The sequence below is a fragment of the Schistocerca gregaria genome, chromosome 2 (assembly GCF_023897955.1).
Source record: "Schistocerca gregaria isolate iqSchGreg1 chromosome 2, iqSchGreg1.2, whole genome shotgun sequence".
Classification (NCBI taxonomy): domain Eukaryota; kingdom Metazoa; phylum Arthropoda; class Insecta; order Orthoptera; family Acrididae; genus Schistocerca; species Schistocerca gregaria.
Window position 1 is genome coordinate 582,250,287 of NC_064921.1, and position 20,634 is coordinate 582,270,920.

The following is a 20,634-nucleotide window of genomic DNA, read 5'->3' on the forward strand; positions in this document are numbered from 1 at the left end:
CTATATCAAGAGCTGCTAGAGTCTTAACAGACGACATTGAAATATTCATCATGAAAATATTTAATTATTTTTCGATATATGCAGTAAGGACAGAGAAGCTGAAAGAGTTCTGCTTACACATTGATGTCTGTCATCAGACTCTTCTATCTCACTCAAAAAGAATATGGCTATTGTATTCCCATAGCTGAGAGAGTTCTTAAGCTTTGCATTCCATTAAAACATTTTTTTATCCTGAAGACAGGCCACCTAAAATAATTTCAGATTTTTTCAGTAGTCAAATTGGTGAAATTTACTTCATGTTTCTGAATTCAAACCTGGCTCTGTTTGAAAAAAATATAAAAAGCTTGGAGAAGAATAAAGTCTCGATAACTGAAATCAGAAATATATTAATTGACACTCAAAGATGCCTGAATGAAAGGAAGACTGCCAATTTTATTGGCGTGAAGACTAAGATGAATCTGAACAAATTAAAGAAAGAGAACCCTAACCAAGAAATAATTAATTTGATATCGAAATTTGAGGGAGAGACAATGGCTTTCTATACCATAACATTTGATTACTTAGAGAAACGGACTATTTCATTTAATAAATATCAAGTATCTGATTGGATGACGCTATCTAAAACTCCAAATTATTTGATGATTGAAAATACTATTACATGCCTGGATAAATATGTTGTGAAGATTTCGGGCGACAATTGTTTTCAGGAATGTATGTATCTGAAGAGCTTTTTAGAAAGTAAGTGAGACTGGGAAGAATGGAAGTCTAAGCACTCTGTGGAAGAAAGATGGATTTACTTTCCTAATGAAAACGAAAATCCTGAACGTAAATGCCAACTGCTAAGATATGCGAGTACTTGTTTTCTATTGCCGCACACAACACCACTGTGGAAAGAGCATTTTCGCTGTTGTCGGTCCAGAGGACTAGTGAAAAAAATCGACTGCTACCAGGGACTGTGGAATTAGTTTTACAGTGCCAGTTTGACTATGTACGAGCTGACTTGCTCGGAATTTTATAAATAAGTAATACGTGAAATTTTATTAATATGTAAAAATTGCTGAAGAATGGGAAATTTTCCGAAAAATATGTTTTACTAACTACTTGTGCTGCAACAAGCTGCATGTGTTCTAAATAAAAAAGTGATTATATTAAACACATTTTTTTCTTCATTCCTATACTTTGATGTCACAGTGTCCCGACGAGATCCCAGCTAGATATGACAATCCTATCCTCTCCACACAAAATTGTTGACTATTCATCACAGTATGCTATAATTTCCAGTATCAGAATTATTGAAAGGAGAGCTCACTTAGATATGTGTATCATAAGCTTGTGGAATCTAGTCAGTTCTATAAAAGGATCTGTTATCCATGTCTACATATAAAATAAAATTAATAATATATTAGTTATGAGTACAAATTAACAATTGTCTTACGGATGGATCGTATGGTCAGCCTTCAGCATCCACTGGAGTTGGCGCTTAGGTATGGTGCACACTTTGCATAACTGACTAGGGTTGCACCTGATTAAAACACGATACTCCTCCATAAAGGCTACAACCGCCACAATGGAAATTTGGGCAGCTTTACAGAAAAGTTCAGATTTTTAGTTTTTAGCTGTGGCAAATCTTTCGAACGTGGCTTTGTCTGTACTTTAGTCTTTAGAGAGCCCAAATAGTGTCATTGTGTAAAAATAGGTCATAAACCACTATTTTGAAGAAGACTAAGATATATGAAATAGATCCGTTTGTCTAATCGAGTTAATTGAAAAGAAAAGCCCAGTGGGACATCCTTATAGGTAAAAATGGTACGCAGTTTCTCAGTCTACTGTTCCGAAATTCAGGGAACTTATCTGCATTGAAACTTAAGGCAGTGCGTTAATGTAAGGCTCGTTTTCATAATCTTCATGGACTAAAAATTATTCCCGTTAGACAGGAAGTCAGAGTAGCAAAATATTATACTGGATTTGGTTTTCTAAAATATGCAATTTGAAACGATAGGCACGCTTCATAATTTTTTTTCTGGCGAGGAAGCTCTTCATAGCTCTTTGTGGTCCTCCAGAGAATTGTTAACAGACCGGCTGTTAAGGGCGCCGTCAGTATAATTGTCGCAGTCAGGCGTTCCGTTCTACCATTGCTTTTTTTCTAAATTTTACTTGAATAACAAACTTAGATTTTGCAACGAAGCGTGCATAAATCTATATTTTCCAGAATGTTAAATTTGACATTAGCTATACAGATACATAAACTGGCGTTGAGTCGTAACCGACATATTTAGAGTTGAATCAACCCAAATTTAGTGCCACGCTTTGTGATCACCTGCTAGCAAAGATCTATTGGTTTTTTCGTCACATGAAATAAAAAATTGAGTTTTCTAGCAATTTTCGGATATCATTTGTGATCGAAAGGGCTTGATGTTCGTGACGGAGCAAACTCACCTACGACGAAAGATCTAGTGTTTTTACAGACTGGATAGTATCAGGAAGGGGGCAATAGGATGAATAGTTTTGCTTTTATAGTTGAAGTCCGGCGATAAAAAAATAATTCGTAGATACTTACATGAAAACGATCGCTTAAACCATTGGCAGCGAGTATAATATTTACAATACATCAGTAAAATGTGGTTACTGAGGAGAAGCCGATTACTTGGGTTGCGACGTGATAGAGTTAGATTGTGTTTTACGTGTTAATGAATGGTGATACCTAATGCAAATTAGTTCGTCGAGTTAGTTTCACCTTAAAGACGCTGTTTTTGTAGTACCTGTGTGCTTAACTCTGGTAAATAAGTAAAATTATTAGTTAATTCTGTACTTGACGGAGGTCGGCCTAATGCTGTGAACAAATGCTAGAAGTTCTAGGTGTCGATGGGCTATGTTTTGTGATATTATAAAAAAATGGATGTTGATTCACCAGTTAGTTTAAAAAGATCTAGCAGCGCTCCCATGATAAATGAATTGAACACCACAATGTCGGCAGCATCCACAACATCGTCTGCAAGGTGAGTACCGTTTACTCCTCTCATGGTATTTCGTACCTAAATGTTGCCCTGGTTGAAAAGAATCGTCAGTATCACGTATATTGTAGGTACTTATAGCACAATGCTCCCCAATATATTTCTTTAGAAATTGACTCCAGTCACTGCATCAACAGATTAAGAAATTAATTATTTAACGTAAAAATTATACATATTAGACAGATAATGCTAGTGTAAACGGATTACAGGTAAACATTTTTACCATGGTTTTAACAGAAAATTTGTACTACCAAGAAATATAATTACTTACTTACTTTTGTCAGGTGTAATGATAAAGGTTTTTGTAATGGTGTGTTTATAAATTAACAGATATAAGTAACCGTAAAGGATTTCTGTAATTAGTCTGGTGCACAAAATAAAGTCACATCTTGAATTCATGTGATATATGAGCCTGACATTTCTGTAATCAAATACACAACTTATGTCATAACTTATTTTATTATCTAGATTTTTACTAAAAGTGATCTTGCACAACGTTCACATTCAGAATAATGTTTCATTTTACTAGGGACAAGTATTGTGCACTACTATTTAACATTTCATTAGGAGTTTGTGGAATGGTCATTCTTCATGTGGGATGCAAATTATGCATTTTATGGACAGACTTCTAGTACACATTATTTTGAGTAAGAGAAAGCTATCTGCTGCCCTGCATGCCAGTAAGTGTAATTTACTAAACAAGTAGATATACAGAAGAATATCTTTCAGGAGTTCTGTAGTTTTCACATTACATGATCACATTGCCAGCAACATTTCTAAATATAATGCTAGAAGGAGAAATGATTTATATTGTCCACTACCCAGCCTTATATAGCGCAGAAAAGAGTGAGGTATTCAATCATTAATATCTGTGAGTACTCACCCATTGATATTAAGAATTTACGGAATAATAAAATTAACTACAAACACAAGGTTGAAATTGTGATCCATGAGACATGCGAATAATTAACTATATGTAGAGTTAAAGAGTTCCCAGGCTCATATCAAATGACATACTGTCAGCAGTCACCTGTTGACATACAATTTAATCCTAATCACTGGTTTTTAGCCTGGTTCTGATCATCAGCTAATGATCTTACATGACTGCAAACTTTAAAGGGATAAAATACATTGAAATGTAGATTAAGCAAATAATTTATAAGGCATAGGCAATGGGTCACAAATTATTGTATTAAAACACATTTGTAACTAGCATTACAACACACACACACACACACACACACACACACACACTTTCTTTTCTTCTTTCCTTCCTTCCTTCCTTAGTGAGAAGGTTTGTTTTGACACAGCTCTACATGGTAAGATATTCTGTGCGAGCCTCTTCATCTCTGCATAATTACTGCAGGCTACATATTCTTGAACCCGCGTACTGTAATCGATCTTCGGTTTCCCTCTACAGTTTGAGCTATCAAACATCCCACCGTTGCGAAACAGATGAACAGACAATAACTTGCTACTTCAAGTGATCCCTACTTTTAGTAAATTTGTTCACTGGATTTCTTTTCTTTCCAGTCCGCTTCCGTACTTCATCATACTTCATCATTAGTTACTGATATGCCCAGCCAATATTTGTCATTCTTCTATAGCACCACTGCTGCTGTTCTCTTCTTGCCTGAGCAATTTATTGTTCCATTTCACTTCTACACCACGCTACACTCCAAACAAATACTTTCAGAAAAAGTGGTGGTAACAGATTTATGTTGTTCAGAAAATTTTTTCTTGATATTGACAGTCGGTGTTTGATATTCTCTGTACTCCATCCATTGTCAGCTATTTTGAAGCTCAAATAAGAGGATTCATATACTGCTTTTGATGTATCCTTTCCCAGTGTAATTCTGTTAGCATTGTTTAATTTAATTTGACTACGTTCAGCTATACTTATTTATTTTTGTGGATGTTTATCTCATAACATCTTTTAAGGCATTATCCACTCCCTTCAACTGCTCTTCAGTCCTTTGCTCTCTCTGTTACCTGTTGCTCCCTGTACTTCATCCACTTAACCTTCAGAATTTCAAATTGTGTATTCCAGTCACCATTGCCAATAGCATTCTCAGAATCCATTATGGGAGATAAATTGGGTTACCTTCTTCAGTCTATCTCCTAAGATAAGGCAGTAGGTCACTATTGCTTTACTTATTCCTACATTTCTTGGCTCAAATGACTCTGAGCACTATGGGACTTAACACATACATTTCTCCTGAACTGAAATGGATTTTTGTTAAGATCGGTCTCTACTGGTTTTTCATTCTTCTGTAAATAATTCAAGTTAGTACTTTGCAACCGTGGCTTACCTATTAAACTGATAGTGCAATAACATTCAGACCTTTCAGTATCTGTTTTCTTTAGAATTGGGATTATTACAGTCTTTCATTGTTCATTCATTACAAATAAAAAACTACTAGTTACACTTATGTTAAATAATAGAAAAATCTCTAACTTCCGTTATTTGAAAAATCTCTAATAAATATTTGGTGCATTTATGCTTCTATTTTCTACATCAACTTGAGAAATGCAAAAAGGGGCCACTATATATTATTTGCCAAGAAAGAAACCGTTATGAATTATACAGAAAATATGTTCATTTTGTTAGTGAATAATATGTAAAATACCTTTTCCCACAGAGCAAAAATTTGTATAAGAGTATAACAAAAATGAACGCAAAGAAGGGCGAACTTTGTAACTAGAAAGGAGGATAGACCAGTACTAAACATGACACTGGGTGGGGAACAGCTGAAAATGTGGAAAGTATAAAGTACCTCGGGAGTATAATTTGTGGGATAGTGGAAGACCAACAGAGGTAAATGAATGTAAGTCAAGCTGATAACTTCATGATATCTACAAGCAAGTGAAATGAAGTTTTTGAGGCGTTGGATAGGTTTAACAGAAATGGAAAAGATGAAATATTTAGGGAGATAACATATGAAAAATCTCAGCAAGAGAAGAGTGAGGAGGAAAAATTAAAATTGGAAGTTATGTGAAGAGAATGCATGAGATGTGAATGCGTAGAAAGTTGCATGAACTGGAGGAGAACAAGAGACCAAGGGGACCGCCAGGGGACAAGTGGCTGAAAAGAGTGGAACAAAGCCTTCCACAGAGTCTAGAGGAATGGGCCAGAGTGTGACAAGAAAGTAATGGAAGACTAGAGAAGATTGAGTGACTTGTATTCCAAGCAGATCCTGCCAGTGATGCAGTGATTGAAAACTGTAGCAAGAGGTGATGGTGGTGATGTTAATTTGCTTATGAGTGGGAAAGTTGTTACAGATGCCACCAAAAGAAATTAGTCCGTACAGTGTGAACAATATTAGTAAAATTGAAATTAAGCATGATAATTTATGAAATAAATAGGAAGAACATCTATCCCCCATTCTAGCTTTCTCAGTACGAAGAATGAATGTTATTTTGCAGCAAAGTGTGCACTGTTTTTCAGAATTTGCGACATTAAAAGTGTATAGTGGACCAGGACTCGATCTGAGCACGAGTCTCTCTTCATACCTGGATAACTCATTCGGTTAGGGTATTGCTTCCATTTTCTACTGTGACACAAGATTTTAATTTCTCAGGAAGTTTCAGTCTTTAAGTGTTGGTTTAGCCTTACAAATGTATTAGTGACTGGTAAAATATTTTACTCCTCAGAATGTGATGCGAACAACGAGGCATCTTTCATGACAGAATGAGCATCCTGAAAAGATTGAAAAATTAAGTGGTCATTAACCACGAACATTTGTTTGAAGAAAATAGTGTCATACTAGGTACAGCACAGTTGCAGGTGGTATTTCATTGCCTTCAATTGCGTAAAGAACTCTAAATCATGACATTGCCTGAATTTTCACAAACCTAAAATATATTTGTACGCAAATTCAGTGTTTCATGGTTATTGTCCAAGTCTTTAGACAGTCAGACAGCTACTACCCGTCAAGCTTTGTGAACGCAAACTTCGATAGACTCATTTTATTTTCAGCCTTTCTTTATGGTATATTGCTTCCTATAATTTTATTTGGACCAAATAGTATTGAAATGATTACTTGCAGTAAAATAAAACTACCGTTGCTCACTATTTTCTCAGAAGACTGAAGCCTATAATTGCTTAATTTCAACTGGTTCTCCTCGGAAGTTATGAAAGGGCAGAAGTAAGTCGCCTAACACAGTTGTTTTGATTTGATGTTACATTAGTGTTCATATACTTTGTGTTCTGTGTACAATTTGATCTAATATAGAATGGTAATGTGAGCACTGATGTTGAAAATGTGAGTTCTTGAAATGTGTTTTTCACAAACAAGTAATTCCAGAATGAGATTTTCACTCTGCAGTGGAGTGTGCGCTGATATGAAACTTCCTGGCAGATTAAAACGGTGTACCCGACCGAGACTCGAACTGGGGACCTTTGCCTTTCGCGGGCAAGTGCTCTACCATCTGAGCTACCCAAGCACGACTCACGCCCGGTACTCACAGCTTTACCTCTGCCAGTATCTCATCTCCTACCTTCCAGACTTTACAGAAGCTCTCCAGCGAGCCTTGCAGAACTATCACTCCTGCTTCGGTAGCTCAGATGGTAGAGCACTTGCCCATGAAAGGCAAAGGTCCCGAGTTCGAGCCTTGGTCAGACACACAGTTTCAATCTGCCAGGAAGTTTCAAACAAGTAATTGTTATTACTAAATACCAGGGTTTCAACCATGTAGTTTTATTTTTGTCACCCTGTGTATTTTTAAGTATTTATAATTCAAAGTTCACTGCGTAGTATGGCTTGGATAATGAGACGTTTTCGTTCCTAGTTGTGATCTTTGTTCAGTGACGCAGGAAACATCCATCAAATATCATAAACAGTGTGGCAATTATAACATGATATTAGTGGCATTGTTTTTTCAAACGGACTACAGATCACTCTCTCACCATAACCAAGTTTTTTTGCTTTCACATTTGTTGTCTTCCCTAATGTCAGTTACCTTCTAACATTACCTAGACTCTGGGCTAAGTTAAAGATCAGTTTGTCACAGCAACCCAGTTTTTAGTTTTCATATTCCTTGGCTTCAGTAACTAATGACAACTGCGAAGACACATACACATTAGTCATTAATAGTATGTCACAGATCACGCCCGATAACTAGTATTGAATATTCCTCTTGAGCTGTATAGTGCTTCTTTTGTCTAATTTCTGCTACAGATGTATTTGTTGTGCCATTTTCATGTAATTTGTGCATGCATTTGATTATTAGAATGTACACTTTTCAATTGTTAAATTATATTTTATGAAACCCAATTAGGTCTAACATCTTTGTGCTTTTGTTTTAGAAGTAATTTTTAAATGACTATTTCAGCATCTTCCAACCACTCTCCCTCTGCTCACCCAGTTAAATAAGATTGTTTCTAGAACTCTTAATCTACGAGACAATCTGTGAACTTCATTGGCTCTATATCAAATGACTTTCGGTTTTGCACACTAGTTTTTGTTACTATAATTAATACACCTTTATGAAGTACAGTTTCGCTGTTGTATTAGTGTATTAACATAATCCAGATGTAGTTTTATGTATTGGTAACTAGAATAGTTTTTATTCATGTCATTTGATTGCTACTTCTTTGGTAAATAATGAGCCATAAGCAAATGGATTGTAATTTGACTGAAAGAGCACAAGGTAATGTTAACGTAACAAATGATGGAAAGCAAGTGAAGAAGGTTACAACAACACATCTTTTAATCACATTTATCTCCAACTGCTGATTAGTTACTGTTCTAAAGACTTTTTTAATGCTGCCAGCAGATAGTGGTAAGCACACTAGATTAAAAGAATATATGCATCTATACATCTCTTACCCCCTCCCCACTTATCCAGTCATGCCTAGAAGCCACGAAGCAAAGCTGTACAACCATTGCCAGTTCAGATTCAGATTTTCTGTGGTTTCTGTAACTGTTTCTGCAAGTACCAGGGGTGGTTCCTTTGAAGAGAATATGGCAGATTTTCATTCCCGTCTTGAGGTTACACTCAGTCTCTGATGGCCTTATCATGATCATGAGAAAAAGTTTTCTTTTCCATTATGTAATTCTTATTTTCGGGATGTACTTTTTAATTGAACACAGAAATCACTAGCATATTGATAATGAGTCCCTCTTAGGTGACATACATTTCTATCCTGTCCATTTTTGTTTTTGTTATCTTCTGCTTTTCTATCAGTTGGAATTCCTAATTGATTTGGTCGGTTGTGACATGTTTTATTATCTACCCCTCTTACATAATCTACTGTATTTATATTTATCTATCACTTTATATCTTTTTCATTTTCCTATTATCCTGTGGAAATAACAGTAGCCTACACACCGATAAGAAAAATCAGTAATATACTTCATTATTTAGTTTGTGATCATTGGAAAGTAAATGCAAAGTCAATTTAAGGGACTGATCATTTCATTATTGACAGAACTAACAAACATGAAATTACTTCAAGACAAAGCCACAAAAACTTTACATTTTTGTAAAGTCAAACCAAACAGCTACTTATCTCATTAACCAGAAAATAAGGCGTCCTAGAGAGTTATCGAGTTTAATACGCCCACCATTGGGCAGTTCACCAATAGTCACATACCCTGATTCCCCAAGACACTTTGGAGGGACATGTTGACACGTTAGTCAACACATACAAAATTTCTCCTCCTTCCCCCTTGCTAGTACTGGTAATGAAAGTTTCTTCTATCAGCATATTTGAAACTGGCTAAGTCTGATACTTATACCAACTAATTAGAAATTATGCAACAACAGTTTTACAGAGCTCTGGTAAGGTAGCTGGGTGCTTTGCATGTAGTTAGAAATGAGGACAAGTTAACAAATTGAAAACTCACTAAATATGTTGGGACAGAAGAGCTGTAAATACTCAATACTCTTTCACACAATAAAGGGGTCTTTAATGATTACTTTCTTACACTGCTTGTGTTCTACTGCTTCCAGGTTAACTGATTCTTGTTGCTTCAAAAAAGTAAATTGGATCATTTTGTGAGCATTAATCAAACTTTTCTCTCTTTGTGTTTAATAGGGATTCTGGCCCATTTGGCAGCATATTTTCAGCGGGCCAGCCCAGGACACGTCGTTTCAGCGCAAGTTTCAGTCCAGTACATAACATGAGTGTAAGTATTTTATGGGTGCACCAGCAATGCAGACTATTTGGTGATACAAAAAAAAAAAAACAAATATTTGGAAAATATATCAGATTGCTGAAGTAATTGTTTTATGTCTGATGGAGATTATTTTTGTTTGCCGTTTGTTTGCTGGACTTGGTCCTGAGATATTTAGTATTAGGAAGATTCATTTTGCGTAATGCACAGACCTAGAGTGAACATTTCATATATTTTGGTTTCATTTGCAGTACACCAAATAATTGTGCCATTTTCTCTCTCGTGCTAGACTTAAATGCCCAACTGTTTAGGAATTATTTAGTGTAATAGAAATTACAGAGATAATCACATTTTGCATATAAATTTACATGACTATTAGAGGAATGTTCACAGTTACGGACACTAAAAAACTAACACAATGATATGAAGAAACAATTTTCACCTCACAGAACTGAACATGGGGGCATTAGTGTTTTATTTGTGGACTGTTTCAGGGAAGAAGAGATATGGATGATGATGGGGGACCTCAGAAACATTGAAATAGTGGTTTTTAGTTAATTTGGGAGGAATTGATGAGACTGGGAACACGAGAGAGGAAGAAAAAAAATTAAAAAGAGCAACTAATGGGGTAAGAAAAGTGGAAGTGATAAATCACAAATGTGAAAAATAGAATAAAACAGAAAAAAACATGAATAACGAAAGTTGTAGAGAAGTGACCTGGAAAGTGAAAACAGGGCAGACAAAAATGGAAGTCATTAGATTGGGAGAGGTTTGAGGGAACAAGTAATAGGGGAAGTTAGAGGATGTTATGGAAGAACAACTTCCAACCACACGTTTCAGAGGAACTGATGTAAGAAAGAGGGATCCAATTGACATAGATCATGTAACTACATGGTAAGAGGAGCAATGCTGTACCAGCTTCATGTTCCACAACTAAATGGCCCAGCACAATTTTTGCAGTCAGTTTGTAAACAACTAGTTTGGCATTCATTTTTGTCTATAACAATCTTACCACAACTGCAGTAGGAAGTGGTGGTAGAGTTTACTGGGCAATTCTTGCATCAGGCTCAAAGATAGGACTGCAACCTTTGATAGTAAATCTGAGAAGAGGAATATAAGAGTGAACTAAGATATTACATAGCTAATAATCGCAAATTAAATGTCACCTTGCGATGTGTGGGAAAGAGTTCAAGGAATTCATCATTTAAGACCACAGTGATAAAGGCAGTCAAAGCACTGTAGAATTTAGTTCAGTTGTTAATCCAACATATTATTAGATTATTAGGAGAGAGTATCTCTGTGGCTATGGTGCTTTGGAGAGGTTGATATTAGCATAAAAAAAAGAGTTTTTATGACGCAAGTGAAATGCACACTTTTGTCTTCAAGGATTATAGTGGGACCTTCAGCATATTTCAGTAGGTGTTATATACTGTTAAAGTTACACTATCTTTGGGCACTGAGGTTTATGTTTTGATTAGGAAGAGCATGAGGTCTGGCATTGGCCACTTTCAGATAGATAAATCGATCGTAGTTTCAGGGATTAGTTATAAAAGTTCTGTCCTTAATCAAAGATTTCTCCCAATACAGAGAAATTGTTTGTTAGAACATATTAGTGCATTACAATCTTGCACTGTGCCCTTCAGCTTGCTCAGTCAGTCCAGTGATAATTGATGAGCAGTTGACTTAAGATCTGTCCTTACACTCTACCATAAAGTGTTATGTACAAAAGTGAATAAATACAAACCCCTCTGTGAAACAGAGACTTTTTTTAACTGCCAGATGCTGATAAAAATCATCACACATTTCTTTGAATGCCATGAAAGATATTCTGAGGACAAGGACTGTGTGGAAATTGACGGAGGTCCGAAATGTGAAATGATTTGGGTGAAGGTCACGGTTAAAGCAGGCTCAGACATGGTAATTGGATGTCTCTATAGGCCCCCGGGCTCAGCAGCTGTTGTGGCTGAGCACCTGAAGGATAATTTGGAAAATATTTCGAGTAGATTTCCCCACCATGTTATAGTTCTCGGTGGACATTTTAATTTGCCGGATATAGACCGGGAGATTCAAACGTTCATAATAGGTAGCAGGGACAAAGAATCCAGTGAAATTTTTTTAAGTGCTTTATCTGAAAACTGCCTTGAGCAGTTAAACAGAGAACCGACTCGTGGCGATAACATATTAGACTTTCTGGTGACAAACAGACCTGAACTATTTGAAACAGTTAATGCAGAACAGGGAATCAGCAGTTACTGCATCGATGATTTCAGCCGTAAGTAGAAATATTAAAAAAGGTAGGAAGATTTTCTGTTTAGCAAAACTGACAAAAACAGATTACAGAGTACCTGACAGCTCAACACAAAAGTTTTGTCTCAAGTACAGATAGTGTTGAGGGTCAGTGGACAAAGTTCAAAACCATCGTACAATATGCGTTAGATGAGTATGTGCCAAGCAAGATCGTAAGAGATGGAAAAGAGCCACCGTGGTACAACAACCGAGTTAGAAAACTGCTGCGGACCCAAAGTGAACTTCACAGTAAACATAAACATAGCCAAATCCTTGCAGACAAACAAAAATTACACGAAGCAAAATGAAGTGTGAGGAGGGCTATGTGAGAGGCGTTCAATGAATTCAAAAGTAAAGTTCTATGTACTGACTTGGCAGAAAATCCTAACAAATTTTGATCTTATGTCAAAGCATTAGATGGATCAAAACAAAATGTCCAGACACTCTGTGACCAAAATGGTACTGAAACAGAGGATGACAGACTAAAGGCCGAAATACTAAATGTCTTTTTCCAAAGCTGTTTCACAGAGGAAGACTGCACTGTAGTTCCTTCTCTAGATTGTCGCACAGATGACAAAATGGTAGATACCAAAATAGATGACAGAGGGATAGAGAAACAATTAAAATCGCTCAAAATAGGAAAGGCCGCTGGACCTGATGGGATACCAGTTTGATTTTACACAGAGTACGCAAAGGAACTTGCCCCCCTTCTTGCAGCGGTGTACCGTAGGTCTCTATAAGAGCTTAGCGTTCTAAAGGATTGGAAAAGGGCACAGGTCATCCCGTTTTCAAGAAGGGACGTCGAACAGATGTGCGGAACTAACGTCCATCAGTTGTACAATTTTGGAACATGTATCATGTTAGAGTATAATGACTTTTCTGGAGACTAGAAATCTACTCTGTAGGAATCAGCATGGGTTTCGAAAAAGACGGTTGTGTGAAACCCAGCTTGTGCTATTTGTCCATGAGACTCGGAGGGCCATTGACACGGGTTCACAGGTAGATGCCGTGTTTCTTGACTTCTGCAAGGCATTCGATATAGTTCCCCACAGTCGTTTAATGAACAAAGTAAGAGCACACGGACTATCAGACCAATTGTGTGATTGGATTGAGGAGTTCCTAGATAACAGAACGCAGCTTGTCATTCTCAATGGAGAGAAAGTCTTCCGAAGTAAGAGTGATTTGAGGTGTGCCGCAGGGGAGTGTCATAGGACCGTCGCTATTCACAATATACATAAATGACCTGGTGGATGACATCGGAAGTTCACTGAGGCTTTTTGCAGATGATGCTGTGGTGTATCGAGAGGTTGTAACAATGGAAAATTTTACTGAAATGCAGGAGGATCTGCAGCGAATTGACGCATGGTGCAGGGAATGGCAATTGAATCTCAATGTAGACAAGTGTAATGTGCTGAGAATGCATAAAAAGATAGATCCCTTATCATTTAGCTACAAAATAACAAATCAGCAACTGGAAGCAGTTAATTCCATAAATTATCTGGGAGTATGCATTAGGAGTGATTTAAAATGGAATGATCATATAAAGTTGATTGTCGGTAAAGCAGATGCCAGACTGAGATTCATTGAAAGAATCCTAAGGAAATGCAATCCGAAAACAAAGGCAGTAGGTTACAGTACGCTTGTTCGCCCACTGCTTGAATACTGCTCAGCAGTGTGGGATCCGTACCAGTTGGGGTTGATAGAAGAGATAGAGAAGATCCAACGGAGAGCAGCACACTTTGTTACAGGATCATTTTAGTAATCGCGAAAGCGTTACGGAGATGATAGATAAACTCCAGTGGAAGACTCTGCAGGAGATATGCTCAATAGCTCGGTACGGGCTTTTGTTAAAGTTTCGAGAACATACCTTCACCGAAGAGTCAAGCAGTATATTGCTCCCTCCTACGTATATCTCGCGAAGAGACCATGAGGATAAAATCAGAGAGATTAGAGCCCACACAGAGGCATACCGACAATCCTTCTTTCCACGAACAATACGAGACTGGAATAGAAGGGAGAACCGATGGAGGTACTCAGGGTACCCTCCACCACACACCGTCAGGTGGCTTGCGGAGTATGGATGTAGATGTAGATGTAGAACAGATGGTTAGCCTTATACACTATCTAGGAGAATGTTGCAAAAGTCTGAGAAGAAAGACAGAAGATTTAGTGTCTGTGGTGCTGCTGAAATTTTGCGTTTCAATAGAGAAAGTGCTCAAAACACTTTAACTGAGGAATTGAACATAAGGAACTTGACTACAAAAAGTGATGCCAAAAGATTTGTCTGGTCGAATGAAAGGAATGGAGAAAGTAAGGTTATTCTTATCTTTAGACTGTATTGATGAATAGCCCAGTTTTCTTAAAGAGTTTCATAACAGTTCATGAGACATGGCATTTTACATGTATTCCAAGAACCAGATAGCAATCCATGTATTGGAAATCAGATGAACCATGAATTGTCTGCTAAATATTTCATGCGTGCAATATAACCACTTTGATTCTCTGTGCTACCTATGAGCTAAGAACACTTAAGATTACTCATTGTAATTAACTGGTATGTTGTGTGTTTAATAAGCAAATTGCACTTTGATACAATGTAAGGTGCCCAGAGTATCTAAATCGCACCAGAACGATCCCATCACATGCTGGAAAAATTTAACTTTGTGCCAGAATGATAAAATGCATCACATGTAAATTTTTGCGTCAATCTTCCCATGCAGAATCACTTGTAAGCAACTGCATTTTTTAAATCAGTGCTTACCATGAAAAGTGCTGACTTAACAGTGGCAGATGTGATCCGTAATCATTTCGGTGAAACTTCTGCCCTTCTTGTCAGATGATGCAGTACTGTGATTTGCCCAGCTTGAGAGCCAATTTGTTTTGGCCCACATCACCATTGATGGAAACCAATAATAAGTACTTGGTGGCTGTACTTAATGAGCAAATGACTGCGGAAGTATTAGATTCCTAGCTTTGTTGCCAAGCACTGAAAAATAAAAATACACCTCTATGAAGCACGTGCTTGTCCTACTCAGAAGCTAAGTGACTTGAAAAATTGCTTTACACTGAAGAACTCTGCAACTGCACACAATCTCAACTACTTCATCATCTTCACATGTTGGCAGGCAATGCAGTTAACAATGATATTCCGCATAGTATTTGGCTATTGTGGTTAGATGCAAATGTGCAAAAAATGCTTACTGTTTGCTCTAGTGACCTTGGCACTCTCACTCAAATTGCTGATTGAGTAGGAGATATGTATCCTTCAACAAGCGGTGCAACTGTCTCTGTCAAAACAGAGACTTCTTCGGAAGCACTGCAAACAGTGTCTGAAGTGTCAGAGCAAGTCGTTGTCCTATAAACATGGTGCTCCACATGCGCATTGCAGCAGCAATTCTGTTCCAGCTGGAACAATCATTTATCCACCAGGGAGAATTTCTCCTGGTATCACAAAAAATTTTGAGCTGAAGCTCAGCGGAGTTGACAAGGGAAGTGCCTCTGGAATCATGAGTGACGCGACTGATTTCGGAGGGGACAGCGATCAGCTGAAGGCTCTGATAAACAGTAATTTCTAATTGACACAAGTGCTGATCTCTTGGTTTACCCTTCTTCCACGGCAGAATACTGATGGCAATCACCTGTATACTGCAAATGGGTTACCGTCGAGACTTAATGGCTGCATCGACTTACAACTAAATTTCAAATTTTTGCTTGAATTGAAATGGAAATTCATTGTTGTTGATGTGCTGTACCTGATGTTGGAGCAAATCCCTTATCTTTTTACAGTCTACAGTCTCCTCCTGCATCTTCAAATTCAATTCCTAGTTCAGTCTACAACATAGTTGTTTAGTCACAGGCACCTATGCCATGCCAAAAATGCTGGCATGAAACTGATTAAAGGTGAGTCATCCTCCAATGATATTCACACATTGACTTGTCTGCATCCAGAGAAACTAAAGACCGCAAAGCAAGAGTTCTCTTTTATTTTAATACAAGGGATCTGTCACTCTTCAAATATTAATTGGGTGTCTACACTCAAAATAATTAGTGAGGAGAATAACGGCTGGCACTCAGGTGGGGACTGTCATCAGCTCAAAGTCAGAACAGTACCTAATTGTTACCTTGTCCACATGTCGAAGACTTTGTTATGCACATTCATCGTAAGACTCTTCTCTACAACTGACCTCATCCATGCTTTTTATCAGATACCAGTAGTGTGGGAGGATATACCCAAAACTGCTGCTTGTGCTCAATTCGAATTTTATGAATTTGTGCAATTTCATTCAGACAGTGCAGTGCCACTCAGACTTTCCAGCACTTCATGGATCAAGTATACAGAGACTTAGAGTTCTGTTAAATCTACTTTGATGATTTGCTTTTAATGTCACCATGTGAGACAGGGCATCTAGCACATGTGCAGCAAATATTCATTATGCTACAAGAACATGATTTAGTGATTAATTTGCAAAAAAAAAAAAAAAAAAAAAAAAAAAAAAAAAGGAGGGGTACCTTTCCTGCACACAAGGACCCCTGCTATGCCAAGACAGAGTGGAAGCTACTTCTCAGTATTCCCAACCCAGTGCAATGCAAGAATTACATCATTTCTTGGTTTTAACAAACTTTGGAGACTTTTGTGTGCAATCTTGCCTTTTTGCTAGCACTCTCAGTAAAATGCTAAAATGTCTGCCTAAACCTGGAGGTATGCTACAATAGACTAATAAAAAGAAATTAATATATCCTTGGCCAAAGTGAAGCTGCATTATTAGCTCATCCTCTTCCTGAATAACATCTGGCAGTTATGGTAGACTTTCCATCAGCTGCAGTCGGAGCCATGTTACAACAATGGTGCAAAACAGGAATTTTCACTTTCACAATCAAATTGATCAATGTATGTAAGGAGCTGTATGTAGCAAATACCTCTGTCAGAAAGTTTAAGTGCATGATTGAAGGTAGACATTTCACACTCCTCACAGACACTAAGTCACTTGTTTGCTTCCTGTCAGAAGCCAGACAAGGCATCACCACACCATTTACAGTGTCTGGACTTCATTGCACAATTTACTATTGATAATCAGCGTACCTCGTCATTTCGCTACTGATCAGGGCAACCAGTTAGTTGTCTCTTTTTAAAGCACTATCTGCACTGCTAGGTATGAGCCATGTTTGAACCTGTGCCAACTATGCCACTCCTAATGGTCTTACGGAACAACTTCATCGGCAGTTAAAGGCTTCATTTAGTTCCCATGCTACAGAGCATTGGACTGACAGCCTAATTGTTGTCTACTAAGCCTCTGAACAGCCTTCGAAGAAGATCTCAGTGCAACAATGTATGGCCAGACAGGTTGATTTTCAGGAGACTTTGTTACAGACTCGTCAAACAGTATTGTTGAAGACTTGGATTTTGTGTAAAATATTCACTGATCCATAAGTGTTGTCCTGTGATTTCCGAAGAAAATTCTGCTCAACAACCATTTGTTTCCTGTGATTGTCATGCAAACACATTTTTGTTGGGCATGGTATTATTAGAAAACCTGTCCAACCCCCATACAATTATGCATACACAGTATTGGTACACCAGGACAAAACATTTGATAACCATGGATCTTTAGTCACAATATCCATTGACAGACTAAAGCAAGCCTTCAGATAGAGTTAAAACTGAGGCGCTAGGCCTACATATGTGTAGTTCCACAAGAATGCCGGACGCAACTATTCTTAATTGCCAGTGACCATGCCACACGATTTGTTTTGGGCAGCGCAACGCATGTATTTCAACCCAGTATACCATTGACAAAGAGGGGGGGGGGGGGGGGGGGAGGGTGATGTGGACAGTGAATCATATGCTAAATGTTTAATGTGTGATTCTGCGAGCTGCCTCTGAGCTAAAAACAAAGTATAGATACAGACATTCTCAGCAGTCTTATTATGTTTACTCATTGCAATTAACCATTACATTTTGCACCGAAATGAGTTGCCTGTACACGACGTATTGTCGTCTTCAGAAGTACAGAGAAAAAAAACTACACAAGAGTTCTCTTCAGTTGAAACTTCCAGGCTCAGAGGCCGTGGCAATGTATAAAATTTCCATCTGCAGCAGACATCTTCTGAGGTCATCCGGCTACTGCCACTGAGGCTCCAGGCCCTCTTGCATTTATAGAGGGCACCACCATTCGTCACGTGATGCTGACAATATGCCTATCCTTTGAAGGCGTCGTCATTCTCAATTAAGAGTAATAGATTGTCATTCTGCTGGTGCAACGTCGAAATCCATATTTTGTCCAACTTTAAAACATCTTCCTCTTTTCTATTAAAATTATTATGGTGTTTGTGAGTCTCTATTGCTTTTCTACACATGTGTGCATGATAATGGGATGTTCGTGCTAGAATGCTTGTCTCATTAAGTTTAATTTCATGGTTCCCATCTCGAAAAACATACTCAGCTATGGCCGATTTTTCGATGTGTCCTAAGCGACAGTTCCTTTTATGTTTGGCTAAGCGGGTGTTTACACTTCTTTTCGTTGTTCCAATATGTACTTGTCCTCAACTGCATGGAATTTTGTATATCCCAGGTGTTGCTAGAGGGTGTCGGGCGTATTTTGCAGTTCTTAAATATTCTTAATCTTCTTGATGGGTTTGAAGATTATTTTGATCCCATACCTGGTCAGGCCTTTCCCGATACGGTCTGTGACTTTATTAATGAATGGTAGGTAAACTGTTCCAGTAGGTGACCGATTTTGCTCTTAACTTCTGGCTTCTTTTCTTCATTGATGGAGGGCTCAATCAATTTCCTTGCTGGTATATCCATTTTTCATTAAAGCTGGCCGTAAGTGATTTAATTCATCTTGCAAGTAAGCCGTCTCGCAGATTTTGTTGGCTCTGTCCACCAAGGTTTTCGTGACACCTCTTTTTTGCCTAGGATGATGGTTTGATTCCCTGTGGAGGTATTGATCCGATTGTGTGTTCTTTCTATATACCTCGTGGCCCAGCGTCACATCCACCCGTTTAATTACGGACACATCCAGGAAACTGAGTTGACCGTTGCTCTCTTTCTCCATTGTAAACTGTATCTTCGGGCCAATACTGTTCACATGCACCAAGAAGACACGCAGCTCTTCTTCACCATGAGTCCACACTACAAATGTCATCAACATAGTGGTACCATTTAGCCGGCTATTTACTGGCAGTCTGCAGTGCCTGCTGTTCGAAGATCTCCATAAATAAATTAGCAACAGCGGGGATGAAAAGGCTTCCCATCGCCACCCCATCTCTTTGTAAAACTCGTTGTTGTACTGGAAACAAGTTGTCATCAGGCAGTGTTTAAATAAAGCCACTATGTCAGATGGAAAAATATCTGCAATATATGAAGTAGCTTCGTTTACAGGCACCATGGTAAACAATGACACTACATTGAAGCTCACAAGAATATCACTTGGGCTGACGTTAATCTCCCTCAGTTTTTCAATAAAATGCACAGAGTTTTTAATGTAACTGTCCGTTCTTCCAATGTATGGTTGCAGCAAGCAGGCGAGATATCTGGCCACCTCTTGTGTTCGAGATCCTATAGCACTCACAGTTGGTCTCATTGGGACCTGTGGTTTATGTACCTTTGGGAGTCCATATAGTCTGGGTGGATAAGATTCCATTTTGTGGAGTTGTTTTTTATCATCCAAAGAAAGAGACGATTGTTTTATCAGTTGATTGGTATTTCTCAAAATTTTGGTTGTAGGATCCATCTGAAGCTTTTTATACATAGTGGGATCCAAAAGGTCACTAATCTTCTTGTGATAATCTTCAGTGTTCAGCAAAACTGTAGCATTTCCTTTATCAGCTGCAAGTACAATAATGCTCTTATCCGCATTGATCTCCCTCAGTGTCCTCCTTTCCTTTTGAGACAAATTGCTGGTAGGTGGTTTCGCTTGGTGTAATATCCTGGCTGTTTGTCCTGATTTCATCCACCGAATGCTATGATAACAAATGGATTCCTGCCTCCACATTCGCTATAATGTCCTCTGTGGGAACCTGTAGTGGCGTGACTGCAAAGTTGCTTCCTTTTGATAGAACTGAATGTTCCCCTTTTGTTAATTCTCTCCCAGACATGTTAATCACGGTTTGTGATTTGCCAACAAATGATGTTTCACTTCTACCATTCTGTAGACCATCAAATTTCCTCTTCTGCCTATTAGTTGCCATTTCTGCACTGAGCTCCATGGCCCTAA

General features: G+C 38.0%; 1 protein-coding gene across 2 annotated transcripts in view; it reads left to right on the top strand.

The window, feature by feature from the left end:
• Positions 1-2,051: 2,051 nt before the first annotated feature.
• LOC126333482 (P2R1A-PPP2R2A-interacting phosphatase regulator 1) overlaps positions 2,052-20,634 on the top strand; it is a 58,733-nt gene continuing 40,150 nt past the window's right edge. The window contains exons 1-2 of one of the 2 annotated variants that reach the window (XM_049996738.1): positions 2,052-2,996; positions 10,054-10,144. In XM_049996738.1, the coding sequence (XP_049852695.1) occupies positions 2,893-2,996; positions 10,054-10,144 (195 nt within the window). In that variant the 5' untranslated portion in view covers positions 2,052-2,892. The remainder of the gene's footprint in view (positions 2,997-10,053; positions 10,145-20,634) is intronic. The other variant, XM_049996739.1, reaches the window with a different exon arrangement.